Here is a 20,759-nt window from a genome sequence, read left to right on the forward strand (position 1 = left end):
AGCTCAGTGCATCATAGGAAATCCCCCGGCAGTCTAGGCCAATAGCAGCATAACTAAGGGATGGTTCAGGACTAACCTGAGCCAGCCCTAACTATAGGCTTTATCAAAGAGGAAAGTCTTAAGCCTACTCTTAAATGTGCGTGAGATGGTGTCTGCCTCCTGAACCCAAACTGGAACCTGGTTCCACAGGAGAGGAGCTTGATAGCTGAACGCTCTGGCTCCTAGTCTACTTTTGGAGACTCTAGGAACCACAAGTAACCCTGCATTCTGGGAGCGCAGTGCTCTGGTGGGGTAGTAAGGTACTATGAGCTCTTTTAGATAAGATGGTGCCTGACCATTAAGAGCTTTGTAGGTAAGAAGAATGATTTTAAATTCTATTCTGGATTTTACTGGAAGCCAATGAAGAGAAGCTAAAACAGGAGAAATGTGATCTCTTTTCCTGGTTCCTGTCAGAACACGTGCTGCAGCATTCTGAATCAGCTAAAGAGTCTTTTTTGAGCAGCCTGATAATAGGGAATTGCAGTAATCCAGCCTAGAAGTAACAAATGCATGGACTAGTTTTTCTGCACCATTTTTAGAAAGGATGTTCCTGATTTTCGCAATAGGTGAAAAAAGGCAGTCCTTGAAATTTGCTTAATGTGAGACTTAAACGACATGTCCTGATCAAAGATAAACAATAACAGAAACAATAACTTCAGTTTTATCTGAGTTTAACATTAGAAAATTACAGGTCATCCAGGTTTTAACATCCTGAAGGCACATTTGAAGTTTAGCTAACTGATTAGTTTCATCTGACTTTATCAATAGATATAACTGAGTATCATCTGCATAACAATGAGTTTATGGAATATTTCCTGATAATATTGCCTAAAGGAAGCATATATAAAGTGAAGAGGATTGGTCCAAGGACAGATCCTTGTGGAACTCCATGACTAACTTTGGCATGCATGGAGGACTCATCGTTAACATGTACAAACTGAAATCGATCTGATAAATAGGACTTAAACCAGCTTAGAGCGGTTCCTTTAATGCCAATGAAATGTTCCATTTTCTGCAATAGGATCTGATGGTCAATGGTATCAAATGCAGCACTAAGATCTAATAAAACCAGTACAGAGACAAGTCCTTTGTCTGATGCAATAAGGAGGTCGTTAGTAATTTTCACCAGTGCTGTCTCTGTGCTATGATGAGCTCTAAATCCTGACTGAAAATCCTCAAATAAACTATTGCTCTGTAGAAAGTGACACAGCTGTTTAGCAACTGCTTTCTCCAGGATTTTAGAGAGAAATGGAAGGTTAGATATAGGTCTATAGTTGGCTAAAACATCCGGATCAAGTTTGGGCTTTTTCAGAAGAGGTTTAATTAGAGCGACTTTAAAGTACTGTGGTACATAGCCTGTTGATAGAGATAGATTGATCATATCTAGTATAGAGGTGCTGACTAAGGGTAAAACATCATAAGCAGCCTAGTCGGGATGGGGTCTAAGAGGCAGGTTGATGGTTTAGATGAAGAAATTATTGAATTTAGTTGGTAAAGATTGAGGGAAGCAAAACAGTCTAAACATATATCTGATTCTACAGCTGTTTCTAAGGTTCCTGAGTTTAGAGATAAGTTGGTGCCAGAGGGCAGGTCTTGGTGAATTTTGTCTCTAATAGCTAGAATTTTATCATTAAAGAAGCTCATGAAGTCGTAACTACTGAGAGCTATGGGAATACTTGACTCAATAGAGCTGTGACTCTCTGTCAGCCTGGCTACAGTGCTGAAAAGAAACCTGGGGTTGTTCCTATTTTCCTCTATTAATGATGAGTAGTACGCTGCTCTGGCATTACGGAGGGCCTTCCTATAAGTTTTAAGACTATCTTGCCAAATTAAATGAGAATTTTTCAGTTTGGTGGAACGCCAATTCCTCTCAAGTTTCCGCGATATTTGCTTGAATTTTTTTTTAATTTACAGCTTCAAGGTGACCAGTGTCACTGATGGAGGAGTTTATTACTGTGTGGCTACAAATGATCTCGGTAATCAGACGTTATCAGAGATCCATCTGACTGTTGAAGGTAAACAAATGTACTATATAAAGTTGTGAAATAGGAGGAGGTATTTTTGTATAAAGACGTAATAAAGCAGGTAAATTCAGAACTGTGCTGAATATGCTCATTTTAATCTAATCTGCTCTCTTCTGTTTTGTTTTCTTCTGCTGTGTGGCTTTGTTTGTTTGTTTTTAAAGTATTCTGTAAAGTACCTTTTATTGCATTTGTGTGAAATGTTGCCATTCAAATAATGTTAAGAAACCTGTTTACACTTGAGGTTAACTGAAGGAATTAAAGTATATGATATTTAGAGTCATAACACTTCCCATTAAGTTGAAGCTGTCTTGTTACAGATTATCTAGAGTTTGGGGTTGATGTCTACGTTACAGTGAAGATACTGGGAATCGTAATGCTCTACAGTACAATCATCATCTTTGAGTGGTGAGACAAACTTTCTGTTATGATCTGATCATTTGCTGCTAAATACTTGTTGGTCTCTTTGAAATGTTTAAAGTTCACGTTGAAGTTTTATTCATGTTTATTCATTCCATCTCATTTTCTTTCAGGTGGTTTAGATCAAGATGCTGCAACAAACCAGTGAAGGTAAGCTGCTGGACGAGAACAGGTACATTATTCTTTCAACAAGAAATCGCCTCAGAGGATAAAAGGGAGAAAAGATCCTGTTAAGAAAGAGCAAAGGTTTCTTTGTAGGTGTCTTTCAAAAACCACACAGAAGAAACCCTTTAGAGAGAATGATGTTTAGATATCTGAACACATGCGTCTATGTGGGCTTTAATCTGAGGTGCTGTTAATTTGCTTTTTCCGAGGCTGGTAATTCTAATGAATTTATCCTCTGCAGCAGAGGTAACTCTTGGTCTTCCTTTGTCTGGTGCAGGCCTCATGAGAGACAGTTTCATCATAGCATTTGATGGTTTCCACAACTGCACTTGAAGATGCATTCAAGATTTTTGAAAATTGATTGACTGACCTTCATGTCTTAAATTAATGATGTACTGTTGTTTTTCTTCACTGAGGTGAAGGGTTCTTGCCATAATATGGATTAGAACAGTAGTCGAATAGAGATATTCACTGTGCAGAACTGTGTACCAACCCAACCCCTGCACAACACAACTGATGCTCTCAAACACGTTAAGAAGACAAAACATTCCACAAATGAACTCTTGACGAGACACACCTAGTAATAGAAAACCAATCCATGTGCGCAAAGCTGTCATCAAAGCAAAAGGTTACTTTGAAGAATCTAAAATATAAAACATATTGATTTGTTTAACACTTTTTTGTTCACTACAAATCATTATTATTTTAATTATTATTATTGTCTTTGCTACGGCTTTTGTTTTTTATCTGTTTTTTCCAGCTTTTTAAATAAAAAAATACGGGGTATTTTTGGATTAAAGAGCAGCAGACCACGATCCACCCGGCCCAAACAACTGGACGAGGAGCACTCGGCAGGTGGTCCATGTTCCGAGCTGTGAGTGCAAGACTCCGGCAAGATGAGCGGAAGTGCTGTGTTTTACATCAGTGATGCTTGGTGCACAAACGCAGTCAAGATGGACAAATATCAAACTGTTTATTGTGAAGATGAAACTTTCAGATTACCATCTGGTTGCTGCTGTTTCCATTCACCCCAGATTCAAATTCAAAAAATGCACAGTGCAATGTTCGGGGTGTAAACGTGTATGTGTACATGTATATAAATAACTCTATATATTGTTTTATTTTATATGTTACCATATTTTAATGTAGGCCTACACTTAATTATATGTTGTGTGTGTAGCATGAAGGAACTACAAATTTTGTTTCGTTATGCAGTCTTGTGCTGAATAATGACTAATAAACAACTTTGTACCTTGTACATATTATAGATTATACTTATACATATACAGATACTTTACAATACCGACAAGGCAAGCCTGAAGTAGCCGAAAATCTTTTTAGATGTATATGGCACCTTGTCACTTCAATGATGAATTAGCTTAATGAATTTGAATTCAGCTAAAAAATATTTATTGATGAAATATTGGCTAGGGGGGTCTGGCGGTCCTCCCCCAGAAGATTTTGATTATTAAACACTTAATTTCCTGAATTCTGGAGACATTTTCTGCACCAATTTAAGGTGGAAATGTCTTAAATTTTATAAAGGGAAGGACAAAATTTAGGTGGCAGGTGACAATTCAGAATATAAAAATATATAATGTAATGCAGTAATTAGTAGCTTTTTTTTTTTTTTAGCTTATATCTATATATCGGTTATTTTCACGCATTTGGGGAATTATTAAATTTTTTTGGCCCAATCACAGGGAGTGGGGGCTAGTAAGAGATGTAATTGGGCCAGCCTACGAGCTCATCGAGCTAAAGCTGAAGGTTGTTCAGTGTGTCTCACAAAAAGTGGTTTTCTGGCCATGAAGAAAAGATAAATATTTTCTGGTTTTCCCTCTGATGTCCTCTGGCCTCAACTCTGAGATTTATGAAGTTTCCTGATGGACAGAAAGCTTTACTTGTTGCTAACGCTGCAGTAACTGCTAGTTGCTGAACCAGCAGTCCAAAGCTTCTGTACTAATGTCAGAGGTGTAAACACCAACACACATCCGGAGCAGCAAGCTTCCATGCTAGGCTAGCTGCACCGCGAACTAGTTTACTCCATCAAATTATAAGTTATAAAGTTGGGTTTTTGTACAGTAATCAGCGTCTCGCATACCAGGCCTTGATTCAGCAATACTTTATTAATTAAAATAAAACTGTAACATTACAGGATCAACAATAAAACCTGTAACCTGTTTGCAGCCAACGGTAATAATTAACGTGATGACAGCCAGCGGGACGTTAATGATTATGTTAATTGACTACCACAAGTTTGGCAAGCAAACAAACGCTCATTGATCTTTTCATAACAAACGACAGTCTGCGTTAACCTTTCATAGGTTGTATTTAAAGCAAGAAGCAAGCTAACATTAGATGGCCAATGCTGAGCTAAACATGTTTACTAACCTCAGGTTACTCACATATTTTGTGTTCAGTGTTTCTTTGTTTGAGTCTTGTTGTATGAAGTTTTAAAGCCAAAGTTTATGATGAATGGTGGAGCAGCTACCGGTGTTTGTTGTCCTCTCTCATGTGTGACCACATGCAGCAGATAGTAGTTTGTGTTATGTAAGTTATACAGTCCCCTCCAAAAGTATTGCAATGGTAAGGCAAATTCCTTTGTTTTTGTTGTTCACTGAAGATGTGACAGGGCCAGAAAATGGCCAACGATTTTTTTGAGTGTTGTGCATGTTATGTTTTAACTATTGGTGTTTTCATGTGTGATTTTTAAGTTATTTTTACTAACTGGTTGGACTTTCCCAGAACGCCACACACCTCCTCTGACGTCACAAAATTAACAATTAGCAACAGGTGTGGACGATAGTGATGGGAAAAGTCACTCTTTTGAAAGACTCGAGTCACCAAATCTTTTTTTGTGTCATTTTGTTCATTTTAACTAGGCTGGTTATTGCGGAGCTGCAGCCCTCTAGTGGGCTCTCAAACACAGAAAGCTGCCTGGTTTGCTCTAATTGACAAAGTATAATGCACAAATTCACCTCTTGATCTTCTCTATCATGGTTCTATAAAGTGCCATGGAGCCACAACCAAATTCAAACCATGTAAAAACCACAGAAATATGTTGTCAATATTCAATTAAGCCACTACTCCGACTAAATCCATCCATTTTCACAATCTTTCCTGAGTATACAACCTGACCAGCCATATATATATATAATTATAATTACTATCACTATATCTCTAAAGTGCTCATTCATACAGCAGCCTAACGCCTCTCCATGAGTAAAATCTATATATTAACATCAGATTTACAGAGAATATATTGAAGTAATAAGCTTGACACACTAGATGAATAAAACACACTCTTGTTAAAATTTAATAAACACTGCAGGTTGTTCACCAGTGAGGAGCAGTGAAACAACAACAGGGGTCTGTTGATAAATAAAAAGTAAAAGTTAAGTTGCCTTCTCTGGCGGACCAGATCAGCTGTAAACAAACCACAGGGCTAACGTTAACGTTGCTATGTGGCTGTGTTTTAATGGTTTAATGTCCGGGTCCGTTTGTTTTGGAGAGGAGACGAGCTCTCATTCAGCTCCCGGTAGAACTCTGTCAGGGCTCTGAAGTGGACCCACAATAGCTCTCATCAGCTGTTAGCTGTAAACACTAGCAGGACTAAAGTCACAGTGCAGCTGTGTTAAAACTATAACTTAACACAACATAACTGCGCTGTAATAGCATTATGCTTTATTAAATGTCACAAAATTATCAAAATAGATATTAGATATATGTCAGACCAGTGACTGTTACCTGACAACAGACTTGCCTCTCATTCCCCGGTGCTGACAGTAAGTCAGTCTGCCGACAGACTCTGAGGAGGACCCATGAGAGCGCTGAACGATTAGTTCATTCCTGCTCCACAGTAGCGAGATGTCATGTGAAAAATGAACGACTCAAACCTAGAGACCCACAGTTGAGAGTCCTGAACTAATCAATTCTGTTTCCTTTACTGACGGAGACCTTGCAGCTGCTGTGTAACGAGTGAACGTAAGAGTCCAAGACTATTCAAGCATGCGTGAAAATGAACGAATTACTCACTGAGACAACCCGTTCCTCCTGAGTCACATACAAGATTAGGTCAAATGAACGAAACGTTCTTTGAACGACACAACACTAGTGGACGACAGGTAATAGGTTGGACAGGCCTTTTTAAGCCGAGCACAGACTTGAGAAGAGGAATCAGATGAAGATCAGACAAAGAACAGAACAGATGCACGCAGGAGAGACGCAGCAGGGAGCGTGCCTGCTGGGGAGATGGGGGTCCGACATGCACAATGAGAGCTGCAGGTCAAGGAAATAAGATACCAGATTCAAAAAAGTGTGGGAAATAATCTGAGAAGGAAACAGTACTGGGAGAAAGGACAAGGTAAGCCAAGGCAGGGGTAAAAGTGAGACAAATCTACAAGTGTGTGTGTGTGTGTGTCTATAGGCAATATTTTTATAAGGATTTTATATATTGCATTGTGAGATATATTTGGATTGTGTGTGTTCTTTCTGTTAGCCCATAATAACCATGACAGAGTAGCATTTACCTTTCACATTAACATTTCATACCTTTGTCTGAAATCTAATAGGGCCATTTCTTCTTCACTTGTCACTTTCATGTCAGGAATAATATTTATTTTACATTAACACTGACATTTTTATTTGTATTTCCAGTTATTTAGTTAACATAGTAGGTTTGCTGTTGTAAACACAGTTAAAATGTAGGCTAAATCTATTCCAATATACTGTTCTGAATTAAATGATCATTTTAAAAAGGGCTAAGTAAGCTGTAAGTCGGAGGAATAAGTATCATTATCAACGTTGGTATTACCAATGGTATTATAATTATTTTAAGGCACACTAAATTTTTTATTTAGCTACTGTAATAATCCTAGTTCAAGTGAAAGGTTTTTAGTGAAATTACATAAAAAATACCAGACCTCGCAACGCTTGTGAAACTTTTCTCCCTCAAACAGCAAGAAAGAAGTCAACAGAGCACCTTTGTTTATCTGTGTATAGAAGTAATGTTAGCCGGCAGCTAACGTTACTTCTACAGGAGACACACAGCAATATACACAATTACTGTGCTGCTGTCTTTGCGTCTTTCTAGCAAAATAAATCAAACAACAAGCACATTGAGGTAAACCCCTCTTACCGGCGGAATCGCAGGTGTCGGCAGTGCTGCTGTACGGTGTCTGAACTGGAGGGCTTGTCACGGATGAGGTCATCAGGTGAAAGGTCATAATGCTCAAAGCACCCATTGCACCCCCCTCTGCACGTGTCTGGTGTTACAGTTTAATCCTCGTTCATAAAATATGACGCTCTGCCGAAAGTGGACTGGTCTGCGATTGGTCATCTGCTGCTAACACTGCCTCTTTTATGTGAACGCGCTCCTGGCTGGATCGGGAAACCCTGGGTTGATAACCAGCTTCGTGGTACCGCTTATCCCGATCGCGATTGTTAGGGTTAGTGAAGCCAGATAACGAAAACATATCCTGGGTATGTTGAACTACAGGGTACAGGCCCCAGGACTTTTTAAGCCGAGTACAGACTTGAGAAGAGGAATCAGATAAAGATCAGACAAAGAACGGAACAGATGCGCGCAGGAGAGACGCAGCAAGGAGCGTGCCAGCTGGGGAGATGGGGGTCCGACAGAGAACAACAGCCGCAGCGGAGGTCAAACGACCGAGACGAAGCAGCAGGTGAGCAACCGTGGGAGCAGCAGTTAACAGAGGTCTATAAAAAAGTAGCCGAGACAATTCGGACGGAGCCAACCGCAACGCGAGTACAGATGACTGCAGCCGCCAGTGTCCGTCTACGTGACTTCACTCAGGCCTGGGTGGACAGTGTAACGGTCGCCTAGGTAAACCGTGAGCAATATTTTGTGTATTTCCATTGGCGGCACAGAGAGGACCTGGACAGGGGAGGGCTGTAGAGACGGGATTGTGGAGAACACACTACTCTGCAGTTCTTTTGTTGTAGGGACAAGCAATGGAGACTGAGGAATTGACGGAGTGAGCCGTAGGGGAGCAGTGTGACCCGTGGAGCTGCTTGACTTGTGGGATTGACCGAGTGACTGTCACCCCATCTGCTGAGAGCTGGCGCACTATTATTAATTCCCCTTTTGTATAACTCCCGTTTTAACTTGTGCCACCATCACAATGATTTTAGTTAGGCCTTTTAAAATCTTTTTGGACACCGTTAAAAAGACATTTGGGTTTAAGATCAAACGATGAGTATGAAACAAGAGTCCAAGATTTCAGCTCTCATTCTGTGGTATTCACAGCTAGATGTGTTAAACAACTCAGGACATATCACCCTTTGTTTGAACCCACCCATTTTTCAAGTGAGCAAAACTATTGGAACATGTGACTGACAGATGTTTCTTGTTGCCCAGGTGTTACCTTTTAGGGTGATTGTCCAAACATAAATAGCTCTGCATGACTAGTCTAAGTTTTCATCCTTGGTTCAATCCTATAAAGACTGCATTTCCTGTTACAGAGAATAAACCAACATGAAGACCAGAGAGCTGTCTATGGGAGAAAAGCAAGCCATTGTCAAGCTGAGAAAAGAAGGAACATCGACCAGAGCCATTGGACAAACATTGGGCATAGCAAGCACAACAATTTGGAATGAAGAAACTACTTGAGTACTGAGCAACAGACGTCGAACAGGTTGGCCAAGGAAAACAACAGTAGTTGATGACAGAAATATTGTGAGAGCTGTGAAGAAAACCCCCAAAACATCAGTAAGTCACATCACCAACGACCTCCACAGTGCAGGGATGAAGGTATCACAATCCACTGTTGGAAGAAGACTCAGGCCCAATCCCAATGTCCGCCCTAAGCCCTGAACCCTCACAGACGTTACGTGACGTCACTTGGACAATGATTGAGTGCAAGATGCTGCAATGGCTCAAAATGCTGTAAACAGGAACGGGATAGCCCTTTGCCACTTTATCACTGTACCTTGACGACGCTGAAACACGCTACACACTTTTTATTTTATGTTTTTGCCTTATTTTTAAGTCCTACATGCTCTTGCCCTACAGTCAATGTATATTTGTAATTAATCAATACACTATTGTTGGTCAAATAGCATCATCAAGCAAAAACTAAAATAAATAGTTGAATAAACTAAGTGTGTAATAAGGTTATTGCATTCCTCTGATTTCATGTGTTCTATGCAGCAACTTAAGTTCAGAAAACTTAAAAATTTTTTAACATCAGCGTAGGTGTCGATGCTTGTTTGTTTACTGTTTTCTTCTTTAATAATGCGGATTTGCCGTGATATTTGTCTTGCTTCCGGGCTTCCCCTGGTAACCCCCGTGTTTAACGTCATACCTCTATGAACTGTGGGCAATTCCCTCAGCCAGAGTCTGCAGGAATGCGAACTTACAAAAGGGTCTATAAAGGGTTCAAAATGTCCACGACGCACTTGACGATTTAACAGGGGGAAAGCCCTAAGCCTCACAGACTTTGAGGCACGTTCCTGGGAGAGCAGAAATATAGAGGCCACACCACAAGATGCAAACCACTCATCAGCTGTAAGAATCGGAAGGCCAGATTGAAATTTGCAAAGAAGAACAGAGTTGAGCCGCAAAAGTTCTGCAACATAATCTTATGGACTGATGAGACCAAGATTAATCTCTGGCAAAGTGATGGAAAGGCCAAAGTGTGGAGAAAGAAAGGAACTGCTTATGAGCCAAAGCATACAAGCTCATCTGTGAAGCATGGTGGAGATAATGTCATAGTTTGGGCGTGCATGGCTGCTTCTGGAACAGGCTCATTAATATTTATTGATGATGTAACTGATGATGGTAGCAGCAGAATGAATTCAGAAGTGTACAGAAATATTTTGTATGCCAATTTACGGAGAAATGCATTGAAACTAATGGAGGAAGTTTATCATGCAGCAGGACAATGACCCAAAGCACACTGCCAACAAAACAAAGGACTTCATCAGGGGGGAAAAGTTGAAGGTTTTAGACTGGCCAAGTCAATAACCTGACCTTAACCCAATAGAGCATGCATTTCACCTCCTAAAGATGAGATTGAAGGGAGAAACACCCTGAAACAAACAAGAACTGAAAGAAGCTGCGGTAAAAGCCTGGGATAGCATCACAAATGAAGAAGCCAACAGTTTGGTGATGTTGATGGGTCGCAGGCTTGAGGCAGTTATTGCAAGCAAGGGTTATGCCACCAAATATTAAGTGTTATTTATTTTAAGATTATTTGTTCCAATACTTTTGCTCACCTAAGAATGCTGTGGTCTAATATGAATATGAATATGAATATAAATGTCCTGAGTTGTTTAACACATCTAGATGTGAATACCAGGAAATAAAAGCTGAAATTCTGAACTCTTGTCTCATACTCATCTTTTGATCTTAAACCCAAATGTCTTCAGTGAACAACAAAAACAAAGACATTTGCCCTACCGTTCCAATACTTTTGGAGGGGACTGTAGGTAGCGCAGGGAGGGAAATAATGGTAAGCTCATCAGACGTTTCCTAAAAATACAAAACATTGAATCCCGCACCTCGAGTCTGAAGTCTTGAGGACGAGTCTCAGGTCGAGTTATGTGCAAAATTGAATAATGAATTCTAAAGTAGTGTATTGCCCACTTTTAATTTAAATGTACTGCTACTTACACAAAAGTGCAATAACATGTAGTTTGCAAACACTTTGAACAATGTCAGGGAAAATAAATTCGCAAAGAATACGGAGTCAAACACATGTGATGAATCATACTTTATGTAACGTGGCCACGGAGAGAACGCACGGTTACTCTCCCAAACTCAGCATTTCCTCTCCTTAAATACAGAAACAAGTACAAAAAACACCAGCCAATAGTAAACTGCCAAGACAAGGGAAAACAAATGGCAGTGTATTAGCATAGACTAAAAAGCTCTTCCTAAGCTGAGAAAGGAAATGCAAATGCGCCATCAGAGATGTGTCCCTACCTCTTCATTAGTCTATGTTAAAACTCTAACCTACATGCCAGGAGACGTTTATTGTAAGTCAGACAACCTTTGATTAGGAATAAAACCCTGTGACCAATGCTAATTTCTCACAAGTTAGTTACAGTGAAATCCTAAAAATCAGCAACTTAATGTATTTCTCACAACAAAATAAGGTGCTTTTTACCAGCAGGATTCCCTTTACACAGTAGCAATATAATATTTCTTGTAAATCTCAACTTAAACATTAATGTAATCAAATATTAAACCAAAGTTATTTGCCACTGCCAGGGCATTACCTTTTTATATAGCTATTTTTTTTTTTTAGGAATCAGCACAAACATTTTTCTTTTATCAGGGAACATCATAAACAGTCTATGTTCAGTAGCAAGTGTCGCAGTTAAAGTAAGGAGAAATGGTCGAGCACAAGGCGCAAGTGGGAGTGTTCCCCTAAAACTGTCGCGGTTGTGCTCGCGTCACGCACACGCCTGCCCGCCCGCCCACTGCAGGAGGTTGAATTGTCTTGAACTTTTTGTATGCGATGCGCAGCACAAATCATTGGAAGAGAGACTCATCCTTGCTGTTTGAGAGTTCTAGAATCTATTACTGTTTACTAAATAGTTATCAGGAAATTAACACAAAGGAATTCATATGGCAGAGCATCCCGGTTAAACTAGAAGTAGGTCTATCAGGTAAAGTTATGTAGCCTTTAATTTTTAAGTTTATTTGCAGGCTGATCAATATCCCTCCCCTCCTGTGACCCACTGTATGTATTCAGAGCCAGTGAGTATTGGACTTTTAAACTACTACTACTAATAAAAAAAACTGTTTAATGTGAGATAAAATAATTGTTGCCGTTAATTAATTAATATGTTAACTTGCCCAGCCCTAATAAAAATCCAAAAGAAAACAAGATAAAAATTAATTGTAAAATATAGCAAAATGTTATTATTTAAACATTTCAAGCAAAATGTGATCAACATAGTTTGTATAGAACAGTTTCTGGTGGCAAGTTCATTAATTAATTCTTATGTTGTTTAAAATAGTCCCCTATTTTAAGCTTTGGGACTTTGCACATATCTGAAAAAGAGATGACATCACACAGCATCAACATCCGTATGAGGTCAGTACACACATTTGAACAATGATGTGATAATGTGTGAACGACAAAAAGAGGCTTTGAGTTTCAGTGAAGATTATACTTTCCTGCCCAGTCGCTTTAGATCAGTTCAGTGTGCTTTACTGCCATGAATGTTTCAGTGAAAAAATGTTACCCAAGAGTTTGCAACAAAATCAAAAAGGTTACATTTGAATAACAAGAATAATGGAATCAAGTCCATTCAGTTTAGCAGTTATATAACCACTGCAAAACAAATACTATATGTATGTGAACTACAAGCAGGAATTAACAAGATTTAACCTGCCATGCAGCGAACACTGAGTGCAACAGTTGGCTGAGTTACTCGCTGTCCCATCTGTTTTTCTGGATGGTATTTGAAGAGGCAGTTTGTGACCTATTTGACTCTGTGAAAAATTAAACGAGAAATGTTGTGAACTGCATCCTTCTTAGATTAAATAATTGCAGACACATCTGAAGTTCTTTAAATAGACTTTTGGACAAATTTAAACTTATTTCTGACCACATCACTGCAGTGATAAAGATGTTAAATGACATTTTAAATACTGGTTCAGGTAAAACATTACTCAGAGTTGCTCAGGTTGATTCATGAAGTACAGTAGAAAGACTAAAAGTGGCCCTCTCAGCTGCTCCTCTTTACTCTGAACGGATCATATGTTAGCGAGCTAACATTAGCTTAGTCAATTTTGTTCATTCAGTTACACCTGGCAGTGTCTCCATTTCCATGTGGCTTCCATTTAGACAATCTTGCTGAGTGGGGATTTCACACATATCAGAAATATATTTGGCCAAACTTTTACCAGCAGCAGAACTGTAAAATCTATTCTATAGCTAAGAATGGTAAATCAGTAAATACTATTAAGAGCTAATAGCGCATATGGCATCAATTGGAGAGAGAGTTAACAAAAAAGTTGCAATCAATACAAGGGAACTGTAAGGGAATTTTAAGGGGATAGAAGAAGAGCACAGGAAGTGCATGTTAGAGGATAGGAGTTAGAGGTGTTATAAGAGAAAGTGTTTTCAGAAGAGATGAGATTTCAGGAGCTTCTTGAAGTTGGAGAGGGACGCCTGTGCTCTGATGGCACGTGGTAGCTGGTTCCACCATCGTGGTGTCACAGATGAGACTGAGATTGCTTTGTGAAGGGATGGCAGAGCCAGGTGGCGTTTGTTGGAGGAGTTTAGGTAGATGGGTGCAGACCCCGTAGTCACTCTGTATGCAAGCATTATTGACTTGAATTCTATTAGGAAGGCCACGGGTAGCCAGTGGAGGTCACTGAGTAATGGAGTGACATGAGTCCTTTTGGGCTGATCAGAAACCAGACGCGCTGCTGCGTTCTGGACCATTTGTAGGGGTTTCACCACACAAGCTAAAAGACCTAGGAGGGCATTGCAATAGTCGAGAGATAACCATGGCCTGAACCAGAAGCTGGGTGCTGTACCAATATACTCTGTGTTGAATCACAATTGAAATCCATGGCAAAGTGAAAAATCTGGAAAGTATAAAAACGTTTGCGGTTTCAAACAACATTGGATACTGACTTTAACTGTTATTTGAAGAGGCTCACAGGTTGATGTTGCCATGAATGGTTTGTTGTCAATTCTGAAGAAGTTTCTGCATAACTTGTGAGTGAACTGGAAAACAGAGTGCTGCAGTTTTTCTGACTCAGATTTCCAGTAATGCTCATTGGATAAATGTTAACTGTCCTGCTACTGTTGAAAATATCATTCTTTGGACTGATTTGTAATGTGGAGTCACTTTTAATCCCCACTCCGAAGGTTTCTCTTCTGTCAAACTCTTGTTCTGCTTTAGCTCTAAAGTTACATTGGATTTGCAAACAAGATCCACTCAGTGCTTCCATCTTCTGTGGTGCAGTAATGATGAGGGCTGACTCTCAAGGACAATCAGCCCAAACACCTGTAAAATCAGACTGATGATTAATAAATATTTGGGAAGTATCCTACTATTTATGATTTCACTACCCACTTTAAAAATGATGATGTCACAAAGGACTCTATCTCTCTCAGACTCATATTTATTATGCACATGAAAATAAAAAATCTTGTTCACTCATAATGAAGTCTATCCTGATTGTGTTGTAATGTTGTAATGTCTGCTGCTGTCAGTACATGTATAGAGAATTCATACCTCAAATATAAAACCAAATGCTTTCAAGAGGAAAGTAGGAAACATGTTGCAGGTTACTTTCTTGCTCTGCATACTCCCAAGCTTTTCACATGATGAAATAACTATTTACTTACAACAAATTAGTTGTCAGTTAACCCCACAAAAGGAAACAGTCAAAAGACAAACAATAAACTGCTTCTCAAAAACCCCCCCTTTTTTAAAGTAATGGAAAACAGACTTTGGTAGAAAAATTTAAAAACACATTGAAACCTTATTTATTTTTATATTTCATCAGACAATAAAAACAGTTGAGTCAAATAAAACTAATTACCATATAAATCCTATACAAACTAATGACTAATATATATTACACCGTAGCTTCCATAAAATGAAATAAAACACTTGGCCCTGTTTGCACTCCATCCTTTGTTCATCTTATTGAGCTTCTGCAAAGTGAAATATTTCAGAATTAGATGAATAAGAAAGAGCGAAATATTGCATTTATGGTGAACATGACATCTCCCTCTTCCCCTTCATGATGCTTGAATCTCTGTCACTCTGTTGACATCATCTGCTTCTACTGCGTCCTATGGAAATGAAACAGCGCAGAGAGAGAGAGGTGTTAGTGCTCTGCAGTGAGTTAATGCAGCTGAAAAAGAAGTGCCAGCAGCACCTTGAGCTCGTCTTGGTGAATCAAAGCCTGATATAAAGTGAGATGAGCGCTCCTTACTGACATTTGGCTCCATTGCATTCTGGTCCACTGTCACTGCTGTTTAAGGGGACAGATATCTAAACATCATTCTCTCTAAATGGTTTCTTCTATGTGGTTGTTGGATGACGCCTACAAAGAAACCTTTGCTCTTTCTTAACAGGATCTTTTCTCCCTTTTTTCTTCTGAGACAATTTCTTGTTGAAAGAATAATGTACCTGTTCTCGTCCAGCAGCTTACCTTCACAGTTTGTTGCAGCATCTTGATCTAAACCACCTGAAAGAAAATGAGATGGAATGAATAAACATGAATAAAACTTCAACATGAACTTTTCAAAGAGACCAAAAAGTATTTAGCAGCAAATCATCAGATCAGAGAAAAGTTTGTCTCACCACTCAAAGATGATGATTGTACTGTAGAGCATTACGATTCCCAGGATCTTCACTGTAACGTAGACATCAACCCCAAACTCTGGATAATCTGTAACAAGACAGCTTCAATTTAATGGGAAATGTTATGGCTCCAAATATCATATACTTTAATTCCTTCCTTTCTTAACATTATGTGAATGGCAACATTTCATACAAATGCAATAAAAGGTACTTTACAGAATACTTTAAATAACAAATAAACAAAGCCACACAGCAGAAGAAAACAAAACAGAAGAGAGCAGATTAGATTAAAATTAGCAGATTCAGCACAGTTTTGAATTTACCTGCTTTATTACGTCTGATTACTTGAATATTTGTGCTATTAATACTTTATCCAACAATACCTGCTCCTATTTCACAACTTTATACAGTACATTTGTTTACCTTCAACAGTCAGATGGATCTCTGATGATGTTTCATCACCGAGATCATTTGTGGCCACACAGTAATAAACTCCTCCATCAGTGACATTGGTCACCTTGAAGCTGTAAACCTCTCCTTCAGATACAGTCATGGGTCCATCTGTGCTGTTCTTGAACCAGGTGAAGCGGCTGACGGGAGGCTTGGCTCTGCTGGAGCAGGTCAGGGTCACCCAGCTACCTGCTGACACCAAACCTGATGGACTGATGGACACTGAGGTGTCTCTAGGAGCATCTGAGGAAAATGTGAGATTCACTTTATTCAAATCAGCTTACATCCCATCAATCATCATGTGATGATTGTTATATCCAGTGGTCCTTCTCCTCTTTTTACCTTTTGTTCTCTGCTGTTTCGCCCACCCTATTGTGCCTCTCTGTCTGTTTTCCCCTTGTGAGTCTGCTTGGTTTTCAGGTGGGTGTGGCTCTCCTCCCTGGCTCCTGCACTCACCTGCACCTCATTACCAGTCAACTGCCTGTTATCTATCCCGGTCCAGCGCACCAGTATTGGCCAGATCTTCTGCGTATCTCCAGTGGTCCACACCTTGGCCAGCTAACACATAGAAAACCTGTCTTGTGACTCTTCCTTGTGTAAACTAATCCTTGTGTGTTCTCCCTCATCTCACAGACTACCTGGAACTGCCTGCCTGCCCACCTGCTTCACATTCACCACATCAGCCTAACCACACCGCTCTGTTTTCCCTGTTTGGATCTGGATCATCTTCCTTGCCCCTTGTGAACTGACCTACAATAAACTCCCTTTGTACAAAGAACGTCTATCCGGCTCTGTTGTGCTTTTGGGTCCAGTTTAAAGTACACTTAACAATGATACTGTCTTATAAGCAGTGATTAATAATATCTGAGGTTGATGACTGATGAACTAAAACCCAGCAAATAAAATAGCAGCAAAATAAAAAACTGTGTTAGAAAGTTAAAACATAAAAAGCAGTAGAGTACATACACTACCAGTCAATATCAGAAACTTTAATTCCTTCTGTTAACTTCAAATGTAAACAGATTTATTATTTTTAGTTATTATTATTATTTGATCATTTCACACAAATGCAAAAAAGGTGCTTTACAGTGTAATAAACAAACAAAGCAATACAGAGAAGGAAAAGACGACTAAACAGAGAAGAGAAGACCAGATTAAAGCAGATTCAACACAGTTCTGTATTTACCTACAGTTTTCAAATGAATCTCTGATGACGTCTGATTACCGAGATCATTTGTGGCCACACAGTAATAAACTCCTCCATCAGTGACACTGGTCACCTTGAAGATGTAAACCTCTCCTTCAGATACAGTCATGGGTCCATCTGTGCTGCTCTTGAACCAGGTGAAGCGGCTGACGGGAGGCTTGGCTCTGCTGGAGCAGGTCAGGTTCACCCAGCTACCTGCTGACACCAAACCTGATGGACTGATGGACACTGAGGTGTTTTTAGGAGCATCTGAGGAAAATGTGAGATTCACTTTATTCAAATCAGCTGACATCCCATCAATCATCATGTGCTGACAAGATCCAATAACAAACTCTGCTTGTCTTACATGAAACACTGAGAGTCTTTCTCTCCTCTGCTGTCTTGACATCTTTTCCTTCATTCACAGGATATCTGGCTGAACAGGTGATGTTGTATCCATCATGTTGGTCTGACAGAGTGATGGTCTCCTGGATTTTAGTTGTAAAGGTTCGATCTGTGTTTTCCTCTGTGTTGCTGTGAGAGTCTTGTTGGAGGTTCCAGGTGAGTTTAGGAGGGGAGTGTGGACAGGGAGTGGAAGCTGAGCAGGTTATAGTGACAGACTGCTTCTCCTTCAGATCAGCTGGGATCTCAATTCTGGGGCTCGGAGGAGAATCTGTGGTTTCAGATCAAACACAGATTTTACTCTGAAAGGGCAATGCTGACATTTAAGTATTTAAACGGCTTATACTGATAATGTAAAGATCAACTAGATTAATTTAAAATGTAGGCCTAATAAAGAATTAACAACAATAAATGTTGTGTAGGTTTTTTCCCTCACTGATGATGTGAAGGAGTGAAAATAATTCAAAACATAAGTTTTCCTTTTTTCCTGTTTCAAATAACAAATTCAGCAGACAGGTACTGACATTTTGTCTGATTTGGCAGTTACAGTAATGCAGTGAAAAGAAGTGAAAGATGTTTTCATATATATGTATCTAAGCAGTATTTAACTGTAGTAACTTTGAAAATGACCACTTTCTATTCACTGGTTGGTTTCTTTAACGTTGGACTCTGACAGCTGCTGTTGATAATCCTACAGTAGATATTTCATTTCACAGTGAAGGTTAGAGTCATGGAGTTTTCTGTTAAACCAAAACCGCAACTGATTTCATGTTTTATTCCAACCAATAACATTATAGATGTTGACAGATATATACTGAAAAACTAAACTCTCTCACCTTTAACTGTTATTTGAAGAGGATCACAAGATGCTGTCGACATGAATGGTTTGTTCTCTATTCTGAAGAAGTATATGTTTGTATAACTTGTGAGTAAACTGGAAAACAGAGTGGTGCAGTTTTTCTGACTCAGGTTTCCAGTAATCCTCATTGGATAGATGTTAACTGTCCTGCTACTGTTGAAAATCACATTGTTTGAATTGATGCCAAACCTGGTGTCATTTTTAATCCACACTCCGAAGGTTTCTCTGCTGCTGTCAAACTCTTGTTCTGCTTTAGCACTAAAGCTACATGGGATTTGCAAACAAGAGCCACTCAGTGCTTCCATCTTCTGTGGTGCAGTGATGAAGAGGCCTGCTGGCTGTTGAGGACAATCAGCCCAAACACCTGTAAAACCAGATGATTAACAAAAAGTGGAGCAAAATCTGCATGAAGAGAAAGTTCACGATACACAAACTACAATTCAGCAGCAGCTTGTTCGCTCCTTTTTCCTTTTAACAATGTCAGTATAAAACATTTCACTGCACTGGTCTTTCTGCTTTGTTTTCTAAATGTAAATGATGAACATGTCCAAATAAAAGTGACTGAACAAACAGCTCACCTGAAAGAAAGAAGACACTCAGTAACATGTTGGCTGTCACCATATTCACAGACAGGACTGCAATGACACTCATCACCTGGTTATGAAAACAAAAGTTACTTTTCAATATTTTAATCAAAGCATTCATGATCTTTTAAAGCAAACTCAAATTCACACAGGAACTTGCCATCTACAACCAGATGTTACTGTGTTATAAGCAGTGAATAATAATATCTGCAGAGCTGAACTGAGAAAAGTTTCAATATAAAATCAAAATGATCCAGCGTGAGTTTATGATGTAGTTAAAATAAAATGTTGCTGAAGCAACTTCTTATTTCTGTGAGGCTCATTTCTGCTAAACCAAAATTTCAGTTTTCTTTCTAATTATTATTAGAAAGCACAAACATGAAAAGCAGAAACATTTTACCTTACCAAACGAGCCTACAGCTGAAACAGAGAAATAATTTGTTTTAAAATCATGGAATTTGTGAATTTCAGCAGAACTGCAACAGTGACTCCCCTGCTAAGCCGTTGTAATATAAAAACAAGCTGAGTTGTTGTTGTTTCAAACTAGATATCACACGACTAAAATACTGCAGAAACACAAGAAGTCTTCACACTTCCTGCTCTCACTGTCAGTGAGGAAGTCAGTTTGGGGCAGCTTGAGCTCATTTGAATGCAAATGATGTCAGATGTTGTTGCATCTTCAACTCATCAGGGTGCAAATGGTTTATTTATTTAGACTTATTATTTTCTAGTTTAAATATTATTTTAGTTTTCACACTAATGTAGTATTGTATTGAGTGCAGGCTTATATTCCCTGTGTTTTCTGTCGCTTATGTTACATTCATTTCAGTACAGACAATTAAAAACAAAGTGAGCTTACTGTATTGTAAGGAGGACAGTTCCAGGGGATAAAGGTTCAGATGATCTTTTCCTGCTGAGTTTCTGTTTATTGCATTCAGACCAGTTTACAGACCCAAAGGAAAAAGGCTGATTGAGGCAACAGCCAGAGCTGGTAAGGCTCCTTCTGATGGATCAGGTGAGGACTCTGTTGTGGTTTTGTCAACATGCGGCCAAACAAATAAGTGCACATCAGAAAGAAGATTTGAAAAGAAGGGAAGATTTGTGCTCTTTTTGCAGTAAACAGCTGTACAAAGTGTATCATGTTCATGTCAAATTATAAAGAAGGTGAGTAGAAACATTATCTACTTTAACTTAAACAAGATACACAGAAATACAGTAATATCTTAATTTATGCCATTACTGACATTAAAATATGAACAAAACTAAACTGGGAACTTAATGATGAAGCAATTTTTCCAAATGATCAACTTCTGTAAACCTTCTGT

At 39.1% G+C, this 20,759-nt stretch overlaps 1 protein-coding gene across 4 annotated transcripts; it reads right to left on the minus strand.

Moving 5' to 3' along the window:
• Nucleotides 1-15,078: 15,078 nt before the first annotated feature.
• On the minus strand, nucleotides 15,079-20,436 carry LOC119907682 (B-cell receptor CD22-like). 4 transcript variants are annotated; one of them, XM_038725406.1, is made up of 9 exons: nucleotides 20,294-20,436; nucleotides 19,429-19,504; nucleotides 18,828-19,214; nucleotides 17,957-18,262; nucleotides 17,590-17,859; nucleotides 16,377-16,646; nucleotides 15,954-16,041; nucleotides 15,802-15,837; nucleotides 15,084-15,439 (listed from the first exon to the last, which is right to left on the minus strand). In XM_038725406.1, exons 2-8 carry the CDS (start codon nucleotides 19,499-19,501, stop codon nucleotides 15,804-15,806), a joined length of 1,428 nt encoding a protein of 475 aa, XP_038581334.1. In that variant the 5' UTR covers nucleotides 19,502-19,504; nucleotides 20,294-20,436; the 3' UTR covers nucleotides 15,084-15,439; nucleotides 15,802-15,803. The 4 variants fall into 4 exon arrangements, with proteins under 4 accessions (XP_038581333.1, XP_038581336.1, XP_038581334.1 ...); XM_038725405.1 differs by lacking the exon at nucleotides 20,294-20,436 and having other exon boundaries at nucleotides 15,079-15,439; nucleotides 17,590-17,838; nucleotides 19,429-20,221; XM_038725403.1 differs by lacking the exon at nucleotides 20,294-20,436 and having other exon boundaries at nucleotides 19,429-20,213.
• Nucleotides 20,437-20,759: the final 323 nt, after the last annotated feature.

The sequence above is a fragment of the Micropterus salmoides genome, unplaced genomic scaffold (assembly GCF_014851395.1).
Source record: "Micropterus salmoides isolate LMB-PRFRI ecotype aquatic unplaced genomic scaffold, ASM1485139v1 Ms_hic_scaffold_1, whole genome shotgun sequence".
In the NCBI taxonomy this organism is placed as follows: Eukaryota; Metazoa; Chordata; class Actinopteri; order Centrarchiformes; family Centrarchidae; genus Micropterus; species Micropterus salmoides.